This window comes from Podarcis pityusensis, assembly GCF_964106645.2.
Source record: "Podarcis pityusensis genome assembly, chromosome: 9".
Taxonomy (NCBI): Eukaryota; Metazoa; Chordata; class Lepidosauria; order Squamata; family Lacertidae; genus Podarcis; species Podarcis pityusensis.
Window position 1 is genome coordinate 75,561,161 of NC_138034.1, and position 22,717 is coordinate 75,583,877.

The window sequence follows — 22,717 nt, forward strand, 5'->3', positions numbered from 1 at the left end:
CACAGACAGTCCTGCTATCTGCTTGGACTACTTCAATGTGCTCTATGTGGGGCTCCCTTTGAAGGTGACCCGGAAACTACAACTAATCCAGAATGCAGCAGCTAGACTGGTGACTGGGAGCGGCCGCTGAGACCACATAACACTGGTCTTGAAAGACCTACATTGGCTCCCAGTATGTTTCCGAGCACAATTCAAAGTGTTAGTGCTGACCTTTAAAGCCCTAAATGGCCTTGGTCCTGTATACCTGAAGGAGCGTCTCCACTCCCATCGTTCAGCCTGGACACTGAGGTCCAGCGCCGAGGGCCTTCTGGCGGTACCCTTGCTGCGAGAAGCCAAGTTACAGGGAACCAGGCAGAGGGCCTTCTCGGTGGTGGCACCCGCCCTGTGGAACACCCTCCCACCAAATGTCAAAGAGAACAACAACTACCAGACTTTTAGAAGACATCTGAAGGCAGCCCTGTTTAGGGAAGCTTTTAATGTTTAACAGACCACTGAATTTTAATACTTTGTTGGAAGCTGCCCAGAGTGGCTGGGGAAACCCAGCCAGATGGGCAGGGTATAAATAATAAATTCTATTCTATTCTATTCTATTCTGCTGTGATGTTGCACGGGATCCTTAGGCATCCTCTCGCAGCAAGTGTCAGTGGGTCAGCCCTGGCTCCCCCCCCCCCCCATTTCAGCACATAAATCTCCTGTTTAACTGCACCACACACCGGCCGGTTGCCCCTGGGCTGTGCCACCTTTCGTCATCTGAGCCCATATATCCCCGAATTAATATCCTCTGGCGCAGAGCCTCCACTGCTCAGGAAATTAAACTCGCTTGCTGTGTGTTGGAATATTTATCTCTCGGGTTAATGAGTGTTTGCTGGAGGCGGGGGTGTCAGCGATAAGGGCCCTGAACGCTGCTCTCCATCCCTTGACTGCAGGAGATCAAAGCAAAGATTGCAGAGGGCGAAATGACTGGCACCGTTTTTAATAAGCGCAGGAAAGGAGATGAAATAACAAAAGGGAATTGGGTTTCATGATGGCTATAACTGCCCCCTCGAGGTGGGGGCATGAAGTTATTTCCCAGCTACCCATAATAACATTTCTTTTACAAAAGGCATGAAAGTTAGTTCTGCCTACCGACGATTTTTGAAGACCCTTTATAATAATGATAATGATAATAATAATGATAATAATAATAATAATAATAATAATAATAATAATAATAATAATTTATTTATACCCCGCCCATCTGGCTGGGCTTCCCCAGCCACTCTGGGCAGCTTCCAACAAAATATTAAAATACCGTAATACATCAAACATTAAAAGCTTCCCGAAACCCTTCCCTGTGCAGCTTGGCTCGCTTGCGCGAGTCGCCTCAACAGTTTCCTCTCTGCTTTCTGGCTGCCGCTGCCTTGCATAACGGGACAGAATTAGGAGGTGGGTCCTGTCTCCCCTTAGCCCCCCCCCCAGCAGTGTTTCTTTCTTTCTCCAACGCCGCATGTAGTAATGTTGCGACACACCCACCTTCCTCTTCCGTCCTACAATCCAGCGGGACCCGGCTAAGAAAGGGAAGGTGGTGCCACAGCATTTACTTTTCAGGACAAAACACAACAGAAGGGGTAGTTGCTGCCACCACTCCCTTGTCCGGGGATAGCCCAGAAGATTAACCCAAGGGAGAAGGTTACTCTTCCTTGTTGCCAGCTGCCCCACCCTGCATTGCTTTACCACAAATTGCAGGCAGAAATTCAACAGGTTCCATAAATTAAAGGCAGAAATTCAACAGGTTCAGTAGGAGGCTAAGTGGTCAGACTTTGGATTCAGACTTTCCCCAGAAAGGAAAATCCGCCATTTAAAATTTATTTAAAAAACAAGATTAAGCATACTTAAAAGTAGGCACATCTCTTATATGGTTCAGAAAGGAAAATAACAACATTGTAAAGCATTGCTAGCTAAATGTACCGTATTTTTTGTCCTATAGGGCGCACCGGCCCATAGGACGCACCGCGTTTTTTTGGGGGGGGGGGGATGAATAAAAAAATATTATTCCCCCCCCCACCGCGGCTGCCGCCCCAAGCCTTGCACACAGCTGCCCGAAGCATGGGGCATCCTCCGGAGGGCTCCGCGTGTTTCGGGCTGCATGCTGCCGCCCCAAGCCTCGCGCGCCCGGCAGGACTTCCTGCTGGGCGCGCAAGGCTTGCGGACACTCGCCCGAAGCACGGGGAGCCCTCCGGAGGATGCCCCATGCTTCGGGCAGGTGTGCGCAAGGCTTGGGGAGGAGAGAGGGACAGAGTGCCTGCTTCTTTAAAGGAGCCAACCGGACAGGAGCTGCTTACACTCGTGTAAGCGGCTCCTCTCCCCTCCCGCTTCGCTCCTTTAAAGAAGCAGGCACTCTGTCCCTCTCTCCTCCCCATTCAGCGGCTCTTCTCCCGCTGGAAACCACGGAGGAGGGAAGCATTCGCTCCGTAACACGCACAGACATTTCCCCTTACTTTCTAGGAGGAAAAAAACGCGTGTTATGGAGCGAAAACTACGGTATTCACACTCCCAGAGTCAGTTGGTTAAAGCAACAGATATACATTTCCCATAAATCCTTTGGCCTTTGGTTTTCCCATAGTGCTTTTCTTCAGCTTGACCAAAATTTGTCTACTGAAATTTCCTAACTTCACTACCTCTCTGCTTTGCCTTGCAGACCGCCACCACGGCACCCCCATGCTGCTGGAAGGGGTGAAGTGTATCGGGGCCGAGGTGGAGTACGACTCGGAGCAGAGTGAGTGGCACGGCTTCGACTAGGCCTGCCCCCCAACCCACCGCCTCCTCTTCCTCCTCCTCTTCTTCGAACCCCGCTCGTCCTTCAGAGGGTTTTCTATGTATAAATATTTTCCGGTTATAAAGAGCTTGAAACGAGAATGCCCACCCCAACCGTTCGCTGGCTGCCTGACGCAGATCGTGCTTGTTTTGTGCCCGCCCCCATGGCGCTTGTCTTGTGGGTTTTTGGGGGTGCTGCGCTTAACCCCACCCCCCCACCCTCCCGCCGGTTTCAAAAAGGCGGTTCTGTGGCTTAAGGCGAGAGCCGTCTCTCCGGCCTTCAAACTGCGTCTGTGGATGTGTGGCTTTTTGTCCAAAAGTCCGTGCGCACCCCCAATTTTTGCAAGCGGGTGCACATGCGCGGGGGACCCCCAGAGACCAGTTGTGTGTGTGTTGGTTTTCCTCCAGGTTTTAGCATCGTCTCGCTGCCTGCAAAAGCGTTTCCCGTGGCCGCCCTTTCGCGAGGCTCAGTTTCCCAAGTTGCGCAGTGGCTGATCGCATCAGCTGTTTGGCTGAGACCAGCAGCCATCTCAAAACAGCCAGCAAGTGGCTGCTCCCAAACAGCTGTTTCGGCTGGCTGCTCGGAGGAAGAGAAACCTATGTTCCTCCAGGCATTCAGATAACTTAAGGTTTCCCTGCGTTGCTATAGATAGGTCAGGATTAGTTAGAGAGCCTTTGCCAAGCCAGTGCCCTCTTGATGTTTTAGGACCGCAACTCCCGGCTGATGGGAGTTCTAGTCCAAAGCATCTGGAGAGCGCCTGCTCTGTGAGACTGACTTAGGGCTGCATCAGTTGCTGGGGACCAATTTTACACAGCCGCCCTGCCTTTGGGTTGGGTGCTCTTATTTTCTTTCGCCTCCCACTTCCCCATCCTCAGGGCAAACAAGCCTTCAAGGCGGTACTTTCCTGGGAAGGTTCCCCCAGGCAGATCAGCCTCTGGCAGAGCCAAACAAGGCAGCCCATTATTACGGTAAAGATGGGGCAGCCCCCAAAGGAGGAAAAAGTTGCCCAGTTGCCCTGCAAGAGTGTGTCTCTCCCCCCACAAAAAAACTCCTGTTTCTGCTTTGCTGTAGCCTGGGAAGGTTTGTTCCTTCCCAAGGCTTGAACCCTCCGTTGCCTTTCCAGAGATGCCCCGAGCGAATCTCTTCTTCTTGCAAGCCATACGGTGTCTTGAAACCCCCGCGTCACAGAAAACATGTGTTTTGTTCTCTCTTCCTTCCTGCTGCGGTTTGTTTGCTTTTTAACGTCTTTTTCATATTCAAGATTTGGACCCTCCGCTCCCGACACGAAAGGAATGAGTTGCATTTCCTAGTGAAATCTACCCACGGCGTGGCTTAAGAGGGCAGGTTGAAGAGCTTTGACTTTTGGATTTCGCCCCCCAACCCCAAAGCGGTCCCCTGCAACTGGAAAAGTAGCTCTTCAGGGAGCGAGGCTGCCACAGACTGATGTGCTAGATTTTTTACTTTCTTCTCCCTTCTCTTTTAAATGTTATTTTAAGTTTTCCACTACCTGCAGCAGAACCTCCTGTTTTTGAAATAAAAAAATCTGCTCCAGCAGTAGGAGGGAGGCAGTCTGATGTGCTCCTGCCTCGGCAACCCCATAACTAGACCACTGCCCTCTCAGGAGCAGCCCTTCTGGAGCAGCAGGGAGGTGAGGGCGCAGGATGAGACCCAAGGCTCATGGCTGACCCCTGTTTCATCTGTCTGAGATGGGCACCCCTCCAGTGTTGCTGAACTCCCATTGTCCTTAACCATTGGGCCACGCTGTCTCAGGCTGCTGAGAGCTGAAGCCCATCAACATCTGGAGAACTGCAGATGTTCTGTTCACTTGTTGGAGCCTTGTCTTTAAACATGGCGCTTCCTCTCCCAGATGTGTTTTCTTAACCATTCTCTTTTCTCTCTCACTTTTTTTTCTTTTTTCAAAAAAGATTCATAGTACAAAGACCAGGAATGTGATATAGTTAAGAAACAAACCAATGGGTTTTTTATGTGCCTATATACATATACATATATACATAAATATATATATATATATTCAAATAAACTTGTGTGTTTTTTGGGTTTTTTAAAAGCAAAAAAATCTCTAAAGGAAAACAATAAACTTCAGTTGGAACAAAAAAACCTCCTCCGCTGTCCTGTGTGTAATGACTGGGGATGTGGTTGGGGTTTTAAGTTTTCTCTTTTGCAATGAGGTCTTTTGTCCTCTGCACCCAGCTACCCCCAGCCTGTGGCCTTCCAGGAGGACTACAACTCCCATCAGGCTGTGCTCCCATCAGTACCGCAAAGCGCCTGAAGGGGGCGCCCCATTGGCAAAGTCTGAATCTTGTGGGTGGGAGGCCAGATGCTCTGCTGCCACCTACAGGCTGGAGTGCAGTCCAGCGTCTCTTCTGGAGCCTTGTCTAGGTCCCCAAACTGGGTGGCACTGCCCCCTGCAGGTGGGAGGGTGTGTGGTTTCCCCCTTGTTTTAATCATGCATTTTGCGTTTTATATTTTATTTTTATGTTGCAAACCATCCTGAGATTTACAGATGGAGGGCAGCGTACACATTAAATAAATAAGGCGAGGGGGCATGATTAGCAGACCTTGAAAAGCCGGTATCGCTGGGTCATCTATTACTCTTGGATATTTATTTATACCTTGCCTTCTTCCCTGATGGGGCTCAAGATGGCTTACAGATAAAAACCAAGAATTGCTAAAACATAGAAACAAACGAACACTGCAAAACAGCTTATCCTTAGCAGAATAATTAAAACTATACGCACATCTAGTTTGCTGAAATAAGCAAACTGGCTTCAATTGGTCTTGGAATAAATGTTGCAATTAATGGTTGTGGTTTCAGAATTTTACTGTGCGCGATTATCCTCCTCGATGGGTTCTGCGAACTGCTATTCCGGATCATGCTTTTCATAGTGGAAGCCCTGGGGACGCAGAACCAAGACGGCTGTGGCCTCCAAAACTTGGGGGACCCCTGGTCTGGTTTGTTCAGGGTCAGGCAGCAAGAAAGCAAGTCGTTTTACCTGCTGTTATTCCCCATCCATCCAGCAGAATTCAGTTGACTGGTGTCGTTTCACTGCCCCAGAATCCCTCCTGTATGTGTGAAATTGCTTTTCTGCAAATTGCTGCCCCCCGAAAACAAACTGGATGATGGATGCTCCCCAGCAATGGAAAGTCTTCCCCAGCCATCCTCTCCCCGCATCCTTTTAGCTCATCTGCTGGGGATCGTTTAACTGCAGTTCCTTTTTTAATAATAATAATAATAATAATAATAATAATAATAATAAATTTATCTATTTATATGCCACTCATCTGACAAGGTTGCCCCTGCCACTCTGGGCAGCTTCTAACAAATTAAGACATCCAACATCCAACATTACTGCTGTTCCATGGCAGGTAAGCACAGGTACAGATTGAGCAGAGGAGTGGTGGGGCCAGAACCACTTTAAAAATAATTGCTTTAGTGCATTCCAGGTTCTCTCTCTCCTAGGACTGCAGGAGTAAGTGGGAGGGTGGCAGCAATTCCTGGAGAGTTAGACCCATGGAAAGCAGGGCTGTTGTGATGCAGTTGGGCAACAAAGGGCGTGTGAGAAGCTCTCTGGGGCGGCCAGTGATCAGGGGGAAATGCATCTTTCAAAATGTGACGGAACCTTTTAATATAAAAGGTAAAGGGACCCCTGACCATTAGGTACAGTCGTGACCGACTCTGGGGTTGCGGCGCTCATCTCGCTTTACTGGCCGAGGGAGCCGGCGTACAGCTTCCAGGTCATGTGGCCAGCATGATTAACCAGAGCAGCGCACGGAAACGCCGTTTCCCTTCCCGCCGGAGCGGTACCTATTTATCTACCTTCACTTTGACGTGCTTTCGAACTGCTAGGTTGGCAGGAGCAGGGACCGAGCAACGGGAGCTCACCCCGTCACGGGGACTCGAACCACCGACCTTCTGATTGGCAAGCCCTAGGCTCTGTGGTTTAACCCACAGCACCATCCGTGTCCCTTACCTTTTAATATATGTTCAAATAAAATTGGAAGTGGTCCAAGAGATTATACATCTTCTCATCGCTGAGATTAGAATTTTTGTCATATTGATGCAAAACTTAAAGCTTCTACTAGGAGATATGAATCCTTTCACAATGTGCTGCAGGCTGGAAACCAGAGGGGTAGCTAACTATGCAGCCATTTGTCTAAATTTTACATTACAAAACCCACGGCGAGGTTTCTTTCGTAAACCTTGAATCTTTTCAAGGCGATGGCAGTGTCTGAAGAATGATCCCAGGCAGCGATGTGGGTTTTCCAGGAAATTTGAATGGGCTCACTTAGAGAAATCAGAAATGCCAAATCTAAAGGGGGGGGGGGGGATGAAATTGCCAGCTTGTCTAACATTTGTAATTGACATTTACAGTTACTAATTAATCTGTGAAGCAGAACATTTTCCACAGCAAAAAGGGGATCCTTTAACTGCAGTTCCTGCATTTCAGGGGGTTGGACTAGATGACCCTTGGGTACCTTCCAGTCTTCGAGTTCTGCGATTCAGGAAGCCAAGAGCAGATCTGCCTGCCAAGAGTAGAGTTGGAAGGAACCCCCCCCCCCCGCCAAAGGGGAATCACAGCTGAAGCCTCCATGCCCCACTCGCACCTGGGCCCCAAACGCTCATCTCACAGAAGAAGAAAGCAAAAATCACTTCCGTTTATTTTTCTCTAATAAAGCCATACTGGCCGCAACAAGCTCATGAATGTCCACCCGTTCTCCCGAGGGAGAGAAAGAGAGAGTGCGGGTTTATACACAATATAGAAAAATAAAATTTTGGGTGGGTTCCTACAAAGCGACATATTACAAGCATTAAGGAGGCAGGACAGAGACTCAAAAAGACAGGCCAGAAAAGCTTTTTATCGCGGTTTGGAAGGGGCAGGGTGGCAATGTGGACAGTTTATTCAGCCAGATCTTCCAGAGAATGGTGCAATCCTGCCTGGCTAGTTGGAGAGCAATAGATGGTTGGTGGAGCAGTGAGCAGGCCGGCTAAAGGGACTCTGAGCTGTTGAGGGTGGGGTGTCACTGGAGGCAGTCAATTTATTCTGATTTCCTCCCCGTCCTTTGCAAAGATGCAGTGGACGCTAGCAGTTCTCAAGACTTGAGCATCAGTTGTTTAAAAGCCAAGACTCTGAAGAGACAAGCTGGACACTTAGAAAAAAACTCCCATTTCCAGGAGGCAACATCCAAACCTAGATCAGGGGTCAGCAAACTATTTCAACAGGGGGCCGGTCCACTGTCAGACCTTGTGGGGGGGCCGGACTATATTTTGAAAAAGAATACGAACAAATTCGTATGCCCCACAAATAACCCAGAGATGCCTTTTAAATAAAAGGACACATTCTACTCATGTAAAAACACACTGATTCCTGGACCGTCCGTGGGCCAGATTTAGACGGCGATTGGGCCGGATCCAGCCCCCGGGCCTTAGTTTGCCCACCCATGACCTAGATATACCTGTGATTTCCGCCCCTCCTCTCCAGTTCTGCTTACATCAAGAGAACTAGACTGAAAGGACCCACAAGGAGCTGCTCACTGATAAGATTTCTAAAAAGGAAATTTAGCTCTGAGGTCCTCAAGATGGCTGGGCTACAGCTTTGGGTTTGGGGGAGCAGGCAAAACATTGCCCTAGTGACCAGCCTCTCCCCTTGCCCCCAGCTGAATGAATCTCGCCCCTCCGCTCCGGGCAGGTTGGTGGAAGCTGAGCTAGGCTTTTATTTGGATTAAGGCACGATAAGTAGAGAAACTGCTCCACCTGCTGTTCACACTGGTACCCACTGGCTGCCGCCGATGGGATTGGCAGTCCAAGACAGAGGTTGGGGAGACCCAGCTAAAGCCATGCCAGTCTTCCTCTAAAATGGAAGGTAGGTCCAAATATACATGCTTCAGACATACATTGTTATTCACCGTTGGCTTAAATGCCCGTCCTGTTCCCCATGCAAAAGCACAGAACCTTTCTATTTTTTGCTCGTGCAGTTGTCTTAATTATCCAACACCTTGTGCACGGAGATGCTTCGTGTGTGTGTGTGTGTGTGTGAACCCAACAATATTTAAGGATATTATTATGTAAACACTTCATGTTTCCAGAAGGCATCTTAGGCCAGACAATTGAAAAATTGCTGTGTTTTTTGGTGTTTTTGTAAAGAAGAAGAAGCAGCAGCAGCAGCTTAACAACTTTGGGGTTTTCCGGAATGTCCTAGTTTTTACTTTTTGAAATATGGCAATTCTAGGAGTGGGGGAGTTGCATGGAATGGAATGTGGATACAGTGGTACCTCGGGTTACATATGCTTCAGGTTACATACGCTTCAGGTTACAGACTCCGCTAACCCAGAAGTAGTGCTTCAGGTTAAGAACTTTGCTTCAGGATGAGAACAGAAATCGGGCTCCAGCGGTGCGGCGGCAGCAGGAGGCCCCATTAGCTAAAGTGGTGCTTCAGGTTAAGAACAGTTTCAGGTTAAGAACGGACCTCCGGAACGAATTAAGCACTCAACCCAAGGTACCACTATATTGCATTTCATCTTCCTATGGTGACACTGCTAGGTGAAATTTCCAACTCCCCGCTAGTTACCGTATTTTTCGCACCATAGGACGCAGTTTTTCCGTCTTAAAAACTAAGGGGAAAAGTCTGTGCGTCCTATGGAGCGAATGCAGGGGGGGGAGGCAGGCAGGAAAAGCCCCCAAGAGCCACACACAAGCTTCGTGCGGCTCTTGCGGGCTTTTCTAGAGGAGGGAGAAGGGTCAGTCAGTCCCTTCTCCCTCCTCTAGAAAAGCCTTGCGCAATCTCTCCAGCCGCGGGGAGGCTGTGCAAGGCTAAAGAGGAAGCCTGGGCAGCGAGCGCGATCCATCCCCTCGCTGCCCGGGCTTCCTCCTTAGCCTTGAGCGCCTCTCCAGCCACGTCCTGTGGTCCGGTGCGTCCAATAGAGCGAAAAATACGGTAAATTATGGTCTTGAATGAAGGGCTGCTGCTGCATCATGGACCATTCCATCTGCAAGGCCCATCATTGCACGCAAAATTGTCTCTCCAAAACCTGAAGGGAAATGGAAGGGAAGGTTATGGGACCAACCTCTTCTGCGGAATTTCTCTCTTTGGAGTTTTTTACTGCTGGCCTGCAAAGCTGCCCACCCCTCTGCTCTCTTCTAGAGTCCTGAGAAGATAATATATGACTGTGGTCCAGTTGCCACCACCAAAGACCAAGACTAATGATGGGAGAGATGAAAGGGTCCGTCCACCTGGTATTCCAGCTTGCCTTTCTTTGGCGAGTTGAAGCAAAGAGGACGTGTTTCTGGAACCTGACCTGTGCTGGATTTCTTCCCAACTCTGACATGACTCAACCAGAAAAATCCACAGAGGAGAGGAGGAGAAGGACCACAGCCAAACCCCTTCTTCCTCCTCCTACTCCAAGGCCTCAAATATCCAGGGCATCAGTTGGAAAGGAAATCGATAGAAGCTCTCACGGTCTTTGACGTCTGGACATCCATGGCTGACACCTTGATCTCTGTGTCTCCAAACTGCATGCTGGCTCGGATCTCCCTCCTGCTCTTCTTCGGAGAGCTGGGCTCCTCCAACTCATCCAGGTCGAGGCTGATGGTACCGCATTTCCTGACCCCGGGGTCGGTGATGTAGACCACGTCGTCGGTGCCACAGCAGTAGATGTTGATGATGATCTTCCGCTGCCCCATCCGCGCGGGGCAGTAGCTCCTCTGCACCACCTCGCCCAGGGCCACGGACTGGTCCACGGAGACAAACTTCTCAAAGATGTCGGTGCACCAGTTCTTCCCTTCCTTGACCAGCAGCTTCTCCCTGGGGTGCTTGCCCTCCACAAACTTGTTGAGCACCCCCACGCCGTAGGTCAGAGGGGAGCGCCTCACGCGGACGATGGTGGGGTCCAGGCCAAAGAGCACCGCGCCTTTCAGGATGGTCAGGCCCACGTCCTGCGGGATGATGACCCGGCAGACAGCGCTGAAGGCCGACTGGACCGCGTGTTGCAGCATCGAGGACTCGGCAAAACCTCCCACCAGGAAGAGGAACTTGATACCTTTGACTTCCGGCTTCTTCATGAGGTCACCTGAAGCGAGAGAGGGGACAGTGGAGGGAGGTGGAGAGGCCACAGGGGTCAAAAGGATGGTGGAAAAACTTGGCAAGGTTCCATTTTGGAGCCAGTAACTGTCAATAATAATAATAATAATAATAATAATAATAATAATACCCCGCCCATCTGGCTGGGTTTCCCCAGCCACTCTGGGTGGCTTCCAACAGAACACTAAAATACAATAACCTATTAAACATTAAAAGGTTCCCTAAACAGGGCTGCCTTCAGATGTCTTCTAAAAGTCTGGTAGTTGTTCTTCTCTTTGACATCTGGTGGGAGGATGCCACCACCAAGAAGGCCCTCTGCCTGGTTCCCTGTAACTTGGCTTCTCACAGGGAGGAAACCGCCAGAAGGCCCTCGGCGCTGGACCTCAGTGTCCAGGCAGAACAATGGGGGTGGAAACGCTCCTTCAGGTCTACTGGACCGAGGCCGTTTAGGGCTTTGAAGGTCAGCACCAACACTTTGAATTGTGCTCGTAAACGTACTGGGAGGCAGTGTAGATATTTGAAGACTGGTGTTATGGGGTCCCAGCAGCCACTCCCAGTCACCAGTCTAGCTGCCGCATTCTGGATTAGTTGTAGTTTCCGGGTCACCTTCAAAGGTAGCCCCACGTAGAGTGCATTGCAGTAGTCCAAGCAGGATTTAACCAGAGCATGCACCACTCTGGCCAGACAGTCGGTGGGCAGGGAGGGTCTCATCCTGCGTACCAGATGGAGCTGGGAGACAGCTGCCCTGGACACAGAATCGACCTGCGCCTCCATGGACAGCTGTGAGTCCAAAATGACTCCCAGGCTGCGCACCTGGTCCTTCAGGGGCACAGTTACCCCATTCAGGACCAGGGAGTCCCCCACACCAGCCTGCCTCCTGTCCCCCAAAAACAGTACAAGGCTTCGGGGAAGAGCTGAGGCTTTTCTGACCCTCCACACCTGTCAGGTAGGCTCACTGTCAGCAGAAAGAACCTAAGAGGCCAGCCAAATGTCTGTGGGAAACCAGCAAGCAGGATTTGAACACAAGACCTCTCTCCGCTCCTGCAGTTTCCAGCAACTGGGATTCAGAACCATTGCTGCCCCCAATTGCATGCCCTCCAATGTTTCTCTGGTGAAAATTGGAATGTCCTGTTCCATGAAAATAATAATTTTATTACTTGTATGAAACCATCCGACTGGGCAGCTTCCAACATACATTGGTACCTTGGTTCTCAAATGGCTGAGTTGCTGAACAAATCGACTCCCCAACGCCGCAAACTCAGAAGTAAGTGTTCCTGTTTGTGGACATTTTTCAGAAGCTGAATGTCTGACACGGTTTCCGCTTGAGTGCAGGGAGCTCCTGCAGCCAATCGGAAGCCACATCTTGGTTTTCGAACGGTTTTGGGAGCCAAACGGACTCCCGGAACGGATTAAGTTCGAGACTACCACTGGATATAAAAATATAAAGGTAAAAGGTAAAGGGACCTCTGACCATTAGGTCCAGTTGTGGCCGACTCTCTGGTTGCGGTGCTCGTCTCGCTTTATTGGCCGAGGGAGCTGGCAGGTCATGTGGCCAGCATGACTAAGCCGCTTCTGGCGAATCAGAGCAGCGCACGGAAACGCTGTTTGCCTTCCCGCTGGAGCGGTACCTATTTATCTACTTGCACTTGACGTGCTTTCGAACTGCTAGATTGGCAGGAGCAGGGACCGAGCAATGGGAGCTCACCCCGTCGCGGGGATTCGAACCGCCGACCTTCTGATCGGTAAGTCCTAGGCTCTGTGGTTTAACCCACAGTGCCACCCGTGACCCTTATATAAAAATATAATAAAGCATTAAACATAAAAAACCCCGCCTTCCCTATACAAGACTGCCTTCTAAAAGTGTCTAAAAAGTTGTATACTTGCCTATCTCCTTGGCTTGTGGGTTGCATAACTCCATACCCACCAACAAATCTCTGATGAAAATAGGGAGGTCCAAGTGGGACATTTTGGGATCAAATTAGAAACCGGGGTGGCTTCTGTAAGTCCGAGACTGTCCCTGGAAAATATGGACACTTGGAGGGTAGCAAGAGCACAGGCCAGGGGGATCTTGAGAGTCCCACACTTGGACCTTGTGGCCGTCCTCAGGATCAGGCTGCAAGTTGGTGGAACTGACCAGCAAAATAATACAAATATAGAATTAGACGGGACCCTGAGGATAATCTGGTCCATCCCCTGCAATGCAGGAAACTTTTGCCCAGTGCAGGACTTGAACTCGCAACACTAAGTTTAAGCGGTTCATTCTCTACCAAGGAAGCTATCCACACTCACAAACTGACACACTTTTTTTCCCCTTTTGCCCATTTCAGGGCATTGCCCACAGGAGAAAGAAGCTTGAGTTTCTGCACACAGCCGAGCTCTCCAACTGGGGGACTCACCGATATGTGTGATAATCTGGCTGATGGTTGGCTGGAAGAGCTCATTCATGGCTTCAGAGGACATGCGCAGCATCCCTTGCGAGGACCACTTCACCAGGTTCACGCTGGAGATGCCAGAAAAGAGATTACTTATACTTTTTATTTTTATTTTATTTTTCGTGGTTTTTTTGCTATTTATTTATTTATTGGTTTTCACATATTACATTACAATACAGATGTACCAAAACCAACACCATTTCCTCCCCATTACATTTCTATTTCCTCAATCTATCATATTATTCTTCCTCCCACTTCCCTCCGTCCCCCCACTCGATTTCCTCCACATTAGACAATTTACAATAATCTTTCCATTCTACAGTCTTCTCAAATCATCTATATAGTCTTGTTATCTTTCCTTACTAATTTTTCTTCCATCTAGTACTTCACATTTTAATCTAGGCATATTAGCGTATCTTTTTCCCCCAGCAATATTTTGCCATATATTCATCAAAACATTTCCACTCCTTTTTTAATTTTTGATTCGACTGATTTCTTATTATAGCAGTTAATTTTGCCAAAATTAAATATTCATTTAGTTTACAAATCCATTCCTCCTTTGTGGGTATAGTTTGTGACTTCCACTAGCAGCGATCACTATTCTAGCAGCTGTAATTGCATACAGAAAAATTCTTCCTTCCCCCTGTGGTATCTCTTCATCTATCAATCCAAGGAGATATGTCTCTGGTTTCTTTGCTATTGATACAGTGGTGCCTCGCAAGACGAAATTAATCCGTTCCGCGAGTATCTTCGTCTAGCGGTTTTTTCGTCTTGCAAAGCAACCCTATTAGCGGCTTAGCGGATTAGCGCTATTAGCGGTTTAGCGGCTATTAAAGGCTTAACGGCTTAGCGGATTAGCTGCTAAAAGGCTATTAAAGGCTTAGCGGCTTAGAAAAAGGGGGGGGGGAGCGGAAAAAAAATCTCAAGACTCGCAAGACATTTTCGTCTTGCGAAGCAAGCCCATAGGGAAATTCGTCCTGCGAAGCGCATTGAAAATGGAAAACCCTTTCGTCTAGCGGGTTTTCCGTCTTGCGAGGCATTCGTCTTGCGGGGCACCACTGTATTTTCAACATCTTCTTTAGTTCTTCATGTACTACTATCCAAAATTTCTTAATTTCCTCACACCTCCACCACATTTGTATTGTTGTTCCTATTTCTCCACCACATCTCCAACAGAGGTTGGATTTCAATTTGTATATCTTTGTCAACTTAACTGGCATTAAGTACCACCTATAGAACATCTTTACAAAATTTTCTTTAATTGTATATGAGGCAGTAAATCGTATATCCTCTCGCCAGAGTTTCTCCCATTGCTCTAGATGGATAGTGTTAAGTTGTGGGTGAACATATCAGACGACACAGCGATTCTTCAAACAGCTCTTGTTTATTCACAGGCCAGAACAGAACCGAACTGAAGGGTTTAGCCAGCCTGCTTATATAGAGCTCCACTACAACGCAACAGTAACCACTTTCTGTAACTATCCAATCACTGAATGTCACTTTCGATCCCTTATTTGCATATGTGGACCTGAGTGAAAACTATCTACAGTATCCCCCTGCTGGCCCAGGGTGAGAACTTCAGTACATAACAGATAGTATGTCCGAGATCCTGAGACCATTCAATCTTTCTGCTTCATTTTATGCTGTTTTAGTCTAACTGCAATGACCAATCTACACTGCCCTGATGGTGTCCTACTGAAAGAAGGCCTCCGATTTTTAACAAAAGGGGAAAGAACTTGGGGTGGGGCAGTGAAATTGTGATCCTTTTATCCCTGCCAGGGCCAAGGTCATCCGAGAGTGAGGAGGGACCCCAGTGGTCATCTATCCCAACCCCCATTTTCATCCAACCCTCTGGGAGCCTCACCTGCTGCGCTTCAGAGCCGTCTCCACGTTCTGTCCCCGGTGCTTCCGGTAAAAGTCGATGAAGGAGAAGGGCAGGGAGATGTTGAGGGAGTTGGCGCGGTGAGGGGCAGCTGTCCGCTTGCGGGCCTCGAACGCGATGGTCAGGTCGACCCAGGCCGCTGGGCGCTTGGCCTTGAAGGTGGCGATGAAGTCCTCACCAAAGATCTGGCAGAGAAGTTTCTCGAAGGCCAAGTCCACCCCCACGGCCCCGTAAGGACCTCCTGGAAGGCAGCGACAGGAGAGGGAAGGTCAAAGGAGCAAGGGAGAGGGGCAGCATGGCACAGTGGCTAGCGGATCAAACTAAGGCTTCAGGGGCCAGGGTTCAAATCTCTGCTTGGCAATGCAGTTCACCAGTTGGGACCTTGGGCTGCCTCTCAGCCTAGCCTACTTTGCAGGGTTGCTGTGGGACAGAATGAGGAGATGGGAAACCATGTATGCCTTCTTGAGCTCCTTGGAGGAAAAAGGTGGGCTAATAATAATAATAATAATAATAATAATGGCATGAAGGATATGGGGCTTTCAGGGCCTAAGAGAAGCTAGTCTCTCTCTGTGTTTTCTGCCCTCCCAAAGGTCAGGGTACATCAACAATACAGAACAACAAACCCCAGTGTCGCAAACTTAACACAACAAACAATACAAGCAACACGCAGACCAGTATACTGGATAACACTGTAATTCTTATTGTATAATATACCTGATTTAGTAACAAAAACAAAACGTGTGCACTTGTAAATTCTCTAATATATTTGAAATCAAATGAACACACGCCTGTCAATCTTTGAAAGTAAGTAAGTGAATAACATATTGCATATCCACATGACCATTGCTCCTTGTGCATTTTTCTAATGTATGGGTTGTGCTGAAGAAGATTCCAGCGAAACAGTCAGATTATCCGGGATCACTGTCCTACATTGTTATTCACCTACTACTTCGGCACCACGAACGCCTAAAAAGTTTTACCGCTTAGCCCACAGGATAGCATCTATTACTTTGTTTCAACTATAGACTTATTATACTTCTGCGGACTTTCAAAGATTGACAGACGTGTGTTCAATTGATTTCAAATATATTGGAGAATTTACAAGTGCACACATTTTGTTTTTGCTACTACATCATGTATATTATGCAATAAGAATTACAGTGCTATCTAGTATACTGGTCTGCGTGTTGCTTGTATTGTTTGTTGTTTTCCCAAAGGTCAGGGCACTGACTGGGGTGCCCCCCTGAGCTGAGGAATGCACTTCCTTAAGCTGTTTTTGCAAATATGAGCAACCTATCCGAAGAATGCAGTGAGTCCCAGACATTTGCATTTCCACCTTCAAATAAAGGCTTTGATTTTCCTTCTTATTTCGCTTCTTGCTTGCTATTTCAGTTTCAGCCACTAGGTGGAACTCTAACATCAGAACAGCAACAGGGGAGGCCAGCTTCAAACAACCCTGGAAACCCTGGAATGGCCGTTCTAGCCAAATAGCTGGGTGGGAAACAAACCTGGGCACAAACCCAGCCGCCTTTCAACGCTGCAAAATTGCACGGCTTACATGAAAGTTCAGGGCTGCAGTCATGTTTGTGTGGAATTTTGCCAAATACAGTTGCACCTTGGGTCCCAAACGCCCTGGAACTCGGACGTTTTGGCTCCTGAACACCGCAAACAGTGACTGTTCTGGTTTGCAAACATTCTTTTGGAACCCAAACGTCCAACGGGGCTTCTGCGGCTTTTGATTGGCTGCAGGAGCTTCTTGCAACCAATCATAAACTGTGATTTGGTTTTCGAACGTTTTGGAAGTCGAACGGAAGTCCATTCGACTTCCAAGGTACGACTTCCAAGGTATGGTATGGCTCTCTTTACCATAATTATATGCAGTTTTAGCCAAGCTTTACCACAGTCATGTGCATTCTTGCACACATTGTTTTGCCGGAGAACTGCACCGCAAAATTCGGAGAAGTACGAATTCTGTGTTTCAGATTCCGTAGGGTTTCGGAAAGCGTGAATGAGATAAGTTTACCTTTCTCCTCCACCTACAGCCCTGGACCTCCTTGCAGGTGGCCTTGCTCTGTGGACTCTCCCCAGGCCCCCCTCACCTGACGCTTTGTAGAGCTCCTTGAGGGTCCCCTGTGGCTGTTCAATCTGGTGCACGGTCAGATCAACGGTCCCTCCGCCACAGTCGGCCACGATGTAGCGGTCCCCTGCGGGATGAAGGAAAGAAGGTGGTGATGCCAGGTTCGGGAAAGGAATCACAGAATCATAGAGTTGGAAGGGATACCTGAGGGTCATCTAGTCCAACCCCCGTGCAAGGCAGAAATCTCAGCTGAAGCATCCATGACAGATGGCCCTCCGACCTCTGCTGAGAAACCTCCAAGGAAGGAGGGTCCAGATGTATGCGACAACAGCCGCGAGAGTTCTGATGCAAAATGAAGTTTTGATGGATGCAACAATGGAATACTGAATGGTTTCGTTTATAAAAAATATACAGGGATTTATGTTATGCAGAATGAGCCCTGGAAAGAGAAGAAGGGAAGTCTTTACAGAGGGTGGCGAACACAGCGCATGACATCATGGGCTTTCCCCCTGAGCCAGCTAGATGACATCGCAAGGGATCGTTGCCTTAGGAGAGTGAGAGAAATTCCCAGGGACAATTCACACCCCGGGCAGCACCTCTTTAATCTTCTACCCTCAGGCAGGAGATATAGAAGTATAATCAGTCGTATCAACAGGCTAAAAAACAGGTTCTATCCGTGGACTGTTAGGCTGCTGAACGGAAAATAATATGTTGTTGTTGTTGTTGTTGTTTAGTCGTTTAGTCGTGTCCGACTCTTCGTGACCCCATGGACCAGAGCACACCAGGCTGTTGTTGATATTTTAGGGATGTTTAAATGAATACAGTCATACCTCGGGTTACAGACACTTCAGGTTGCGTTTTTCCGGGTTATGGACCCGCTGAAACCTGGAAGTACCGGAACGGGTTATTTCCAGGTTTCGGTGCTCACGCATGTGCAGAAACACCAAATCGCAACCCGCGCATGTGCAGACCCACCGCTGCGGGTTGCAAACGCTGTGGGTTGTGAACATGCATCCCACACGGATCACGTTTGCAACCCGAGCGTCCACTGTATTCTAAATTGTAAAACATGAAATTCAATAAAAATTATAAAAAAATATAAATTATAAAAAAGAAAAAAAGAAAACTCCTTAATCCTGATTTTCTTTTCTTTATGGGAAAGCGCATCTTGGTTTAAGTCCGCTTTGGTTTAAGACCGGACTTCCGGAATGGATTAAGGTTGTAAACCAAGGTACCACTGTAATCAATCCATCAGTCCTGCAAACTGCAGAATATTTCGCTCCACACACACACATCCCAGCTGACTTCTGAATTCTTCTTTTAAAAAAATCAGTCGAATTTCCCTCCTTTCCTTGCCTTTGAATTGCCCCACTGGCTTCTGTCTGCCACAACAGCTGCAAGAATATTACTAGCGAAGAATTGGAAGAAACAAGATTTATCAACTATTGAAGAATGGCAGATGAAGATGATGGACTATATGGAACTTGCTGAACTGACCAGAAGACTCCGAGACCAGAGAGAAGAGACGGTGGAAGAAGATTGGAAGAAGTTTAAGGAAAATTTGAAAAATATGTTAATAATAGCTTTGGAAGTGGATATAGGCTGTAGGGTTAGAAATAGAAGATAGTGTATTTTAAAATAGTATTATTTGTAAGTGATAAAATGTGAAGATTTTTATGGTTAAAGTAAGTGTGATAAAAATTGGTTAAAATTATGATATATATAAACTGCTAAAGATGAGGTAAAATTAAAATCACATAGGGGGGACTTGGGGAAGCTCACATAACAATGTTTAGAAAAAATAAGGATAAGTCAAGAATTTGTTTGCATTGTTTGATTTTTCTGTTTGTGTTGTTTAGTTGTGTTATAAAATGAATTTAAAAAAGGAACTTTTTACCACATGTGGTGGACCTGTCCCAAGGTGAAAGACTTCTGGAGAAAGATTTATAATGAGTTGAAAAAAAATGTTGAAATATACATTTATAAAGAAACCAGAGGCCTTTCTTCTTTGAATAACAGGTCTGGAACTGCCCAAGAAAGATGTTAAATTATTTTTGTATGCCACAACTGCTGCTCGAATTTTACTAGCTAAAAAGTGGAAAATGCAAGAACTACCTACGGTGGAAGAATGGCAGATGAAGATGATGGATTTCTTGGAGCTAGCCGTCCTAACCGGAAGAGTCCGTGACCAGAAGGAGGAGGTGTATCAGGAACAATGGACAAAATTTAATGATTATTTAGTTAAATATGTTAAGTTAAACTAATTGGAAAAAGCTTGCAGGTACTTGATTGGCTTAGGATTTTACATACATTAAGTTAAGAATTAACATGTTTAATCTAGAAATGAAAAGAATCAAGGATGTTAGTTGTTCAAGATAAATTTATAAGAACTTTATTTGGAAAACCGTTAAAAGGATATACATTGAAATTCAACCAAGGGGAAACGAGGAAGTCAATTAACAATGTTAATAAGTGTAATTTTAATAAGGTTATGATGTTTGTTTGTTTGTTTGCAGAATGCTGCAGTGAGACTCCTTACGGGTCTTCGCTGCGAGATCACATTCACCCGGTGTTATACCAGCTGCACTGGCTCCCGGTGGAGTACAGGATCAGGTTTAAGGTGCTGGTTTTAACCTTTAAAGCCCTATACGGCCTAGGACCCTCGTACCTACGGGACCGCCTCTCCTGGTATGTCCCACAGAGGAACTTACGGTCTTCAAATAAAAACATCTTGAAGGTCCCAGGCCACAGAGAAGTTAGGCTGGCCTCAACTAGAGCCGGGGACTTTTCGGATGTGGCCCCGATCTGGTGGAACGCTCTGTCCCAAGAGACTAGGGCCCTGCGGGACTTGACATCTTTCCGCAGGGCCTGCAAGACAGAGCTGTTCCACCAGGCCTCTGGCCAAGGCACAGCCTGACTCCCTCCCTCGGCAATCTTCGCGGAGCTTGGCCCAATGGTTGCCAGTGGGTTGATTTGAATTAATTTTATAATGAATGATTTTAGAGTGTTGTGTTGTGTTGTACTGTTGTACTGTTTTATTGTTGTTAGCCGCCCTGAGCCCGGCTTCGGCTGGGGAGGGCGGGATATAAATAAAATTTATCATTATTATTATTATTATTATTATTATTATTATTATGTGAAAATCAATAAAAAAATGGGGGGATTTTTTTTGGGGGGGAAATGAATTGCCCCACTGGATCTTCCTACCTGTCTGCATTTCGGACCAGAGCTCTCCCATCCCGGACTCGACCAGGAAGGTGCGACTGTGTCTGGAACGACGGAGTTGTTCTCGGGCTGCAGGGAGACGGATAGGAAAGTAAGCAGCAGCAAGATGGGGAAAACACACACACACACAGAGGAAATGGAATAATCCCTTCGTTGTTTTGTTTTATAACCATAGAATGTAGCCTGAGGATCTTCAATGCCCTGCAATGCAAGAATATGCGATCGTCCCACACAGGGATTGAACCTAAAATCTTGGCATTATCAGTACCACACTCGTAACCGACTGAGCTATCCAGCTCCTATTATTTTATTTTATTTATTATTTTTTTATATCCCGCCATTCCTCCAAGCAGCACAAGGTGGCGTACGGCTCGCGACCTCCCCATGTCGTCTTCAAATCAACCCTGCGAGGTAGGTTGGGCTGAGAGCGAGTCGCTGGCCCATGGTCACCCAGGGAGTTTCAATTGGACTAGTTGTAGGCGAAAGTACAAGGTGCAAGCTTCCAGGTCACACTGAACTCTTCAGCAGGGGAGCTAGGACCCTCGTACCTACGGGACTGCCTCTCCTGATATGCCCCACGGAGGACCTTAAGGTGCATAAATAGCAACACCCTAGTGGCCCGGGGCCCGAAGGAAGTCAGATGAGCCTCAACCAGAGCCAGGGCCTTTTCAACACTGGCCCCAACTTGGTGGAACGCTCTGTCTCACGAGACCAGGGCCCTGCAAGATCTGATTTCTTTCCGCAGGGCCTGTAAGACAGTTGTTCTGCCTGGCCTTTGGCTTGGAATCAACTTGATCCCTTCCCCCTCTTTCCTTTTTCCTTTCTCTTTCTGTGATGGAACTCCTATTTGGGGACTTCCCCGGCTTTTTTTCTGGCCCACGTAGGAACAGTCTGGATAGTTGGCCTTGGTGAAGATTTGACGTTTTCATCCTCCCAAAAGTTTTTGATTTGAGTTCCTACTGAAATGAGGCTGCATTTTAATGTTGTATTTTAATCTTGTTTTTTAAGTTGTATTTCAATCAATTGTTTTTATGCCTGGTGTTAGCCGCCCTGAGTCCGGTCCTGGCTGGGGAGGGCGGGGTATAAATAAAATTTTTATTTTTATTTTTATTTTTATAATTATTTATTATTATTATTATTATTATTATTATTATTATTATTATTATTATTATTTTAGTTGAAGGTAAACAATAATTGAAAGCTGAAAGAAAACACAGTGTGTGTCCAGGTATGGTTTTAACCGGACTCTTGGGCTGGCATTTCACGCCGTTCAGCTTAGCTGTAACACAATGTCCTGCAAAGGGTCCTAGAATTCTAGAGTCAGAGGGGCACCCAAAGGCCATCTAATCTGGCCCCCTGCAATGCAGGAACTTTGCCTCTGGCCTTGGGCATCATCTTATTAGGAAGGGCACAGAAGGGAGCTGAAGAGAAACAGATACACAGAGGGGTGTTTTTGCCTTCAGAAACCTCTTGGGCTTAGAATCATAGAACCAGTGCTTTTTTCCTAAAAAAAAAATATACTCTCATTTTGACTCAAGAAAAAACCACCATTTTATAATTCAAATCAGGGAAAATAAATACAGTAAATGGACAAAAGTACGAAGATACACAAAATGTGTAGGGGTGCGCGTACCTCTGCACCCCCCCCCAGGAAAAAAGCGCTGCATGGAACTGTAGAAATGGAAGGGGGCGCCCAAGAGTCTTGGTAGTGGCACCCGCCCTGTGGAACTCCCTCCCACCAGATGTCAAAGAGAACAACAACTACCAGACTTTTAGAAGACATCTGAAGGCAGCCCTGTTTAGGGAAGCTTTTAATGTTTGATGCATTACTGTATTTTAATATTTTGTTGGAAGCTGCCCAGAGTGGCAAGGTATAAATAAATTATCATCATCATCATCATCATCATCATCATCATCATCATCATCTAGTCCAATCCCCTGCAATGCAGGAATCACAATTAACACCCCTAATAAATGAGGCAGAGACTCAAGATCTGACTCTCTCCTCCATCGGACCAGTGGTTGCAAAAATTGTTTGAGCAAGAAAATGGGGAGATAGGGAACGCTCCCGAGAAGTCCAGGAGCAATGCTCAGCAATCTGAAGTTGTTCTGGAGTCGCCACGTGCAAGATCTGGAGCGCCTTGGGTAAAAGCAGCCCTGCAGTGCAGGCTGCATGGTCCGTGGGGGGGCTGAGGACAGTTAGCCTTCTCC

General features: G+C 47.3%; 2 protein-coding genes across 2 annotated transcripts in view; one reads left to right on the forward strand and one right to left on the reverse strand.

Annotated features, from left to right (window-relative positions):
• ADISSP (adipose secreted signaling protein) overlaps positions 1 to 4,912 on the forward strand; it is a 73,513-nt gene extending 68,601 nt beyond the window's left edge. The window contains exons 6-7 of the mRNA XM_081021277.1: positions 2,678 to 2,755; positions 4,056 to 4,912. Of these exons, the coding sequence (XP_080877403.1) occupies positions 2,678 to 2,755; positions 4,056 to 4,090 (113 nt within the window). The 3' untranslated portion in view covers positions 4,091 to 4,912. The remainder of the gene's footprint in view (positions 1 to 2,677; positions 2,756 to 4,055) is intronic.
• Positions 4,913 to 9,754: 4,842 nt separating this feature from the next.
• Positions 9,755 to 22,717, reverse strand: part of HSPA12B (heat shock protein family A (Hsp70) member 12B) — a 51,223-nt gene continuing 38,260 nt past the window's right edge. Inside the window, exons 9-13 of the mRNA XM_081020804.1 lie at positions 20,489 to 20,575; positions 17,304 to 17,408; positions 15,187 to 15,445; positions 13,287 to 13,390; positions 9,755 to 10,879 (exon numbers count right to left, since the gene is read on the reverse strand). Of these exons, the coding sequence (XP_080876930.1) occupies positions 10,236 to 10,879; positions 13,287 to 13,390; positions 15,187 to 15,445; positions 17,304 to 17,408; positions 20,489 to 20,575 (1,199 nt within the window). The 3' untranslated portion in view covers positions 9,755 to 10,235. The remainder of the gene's footprint in view (positions 10,880 to 13,286; positions 13,391 to 15,186; positions 15,446 to 17,303; positions 17,409 to 20,488; positions 20,576 to 22,717) is intronic.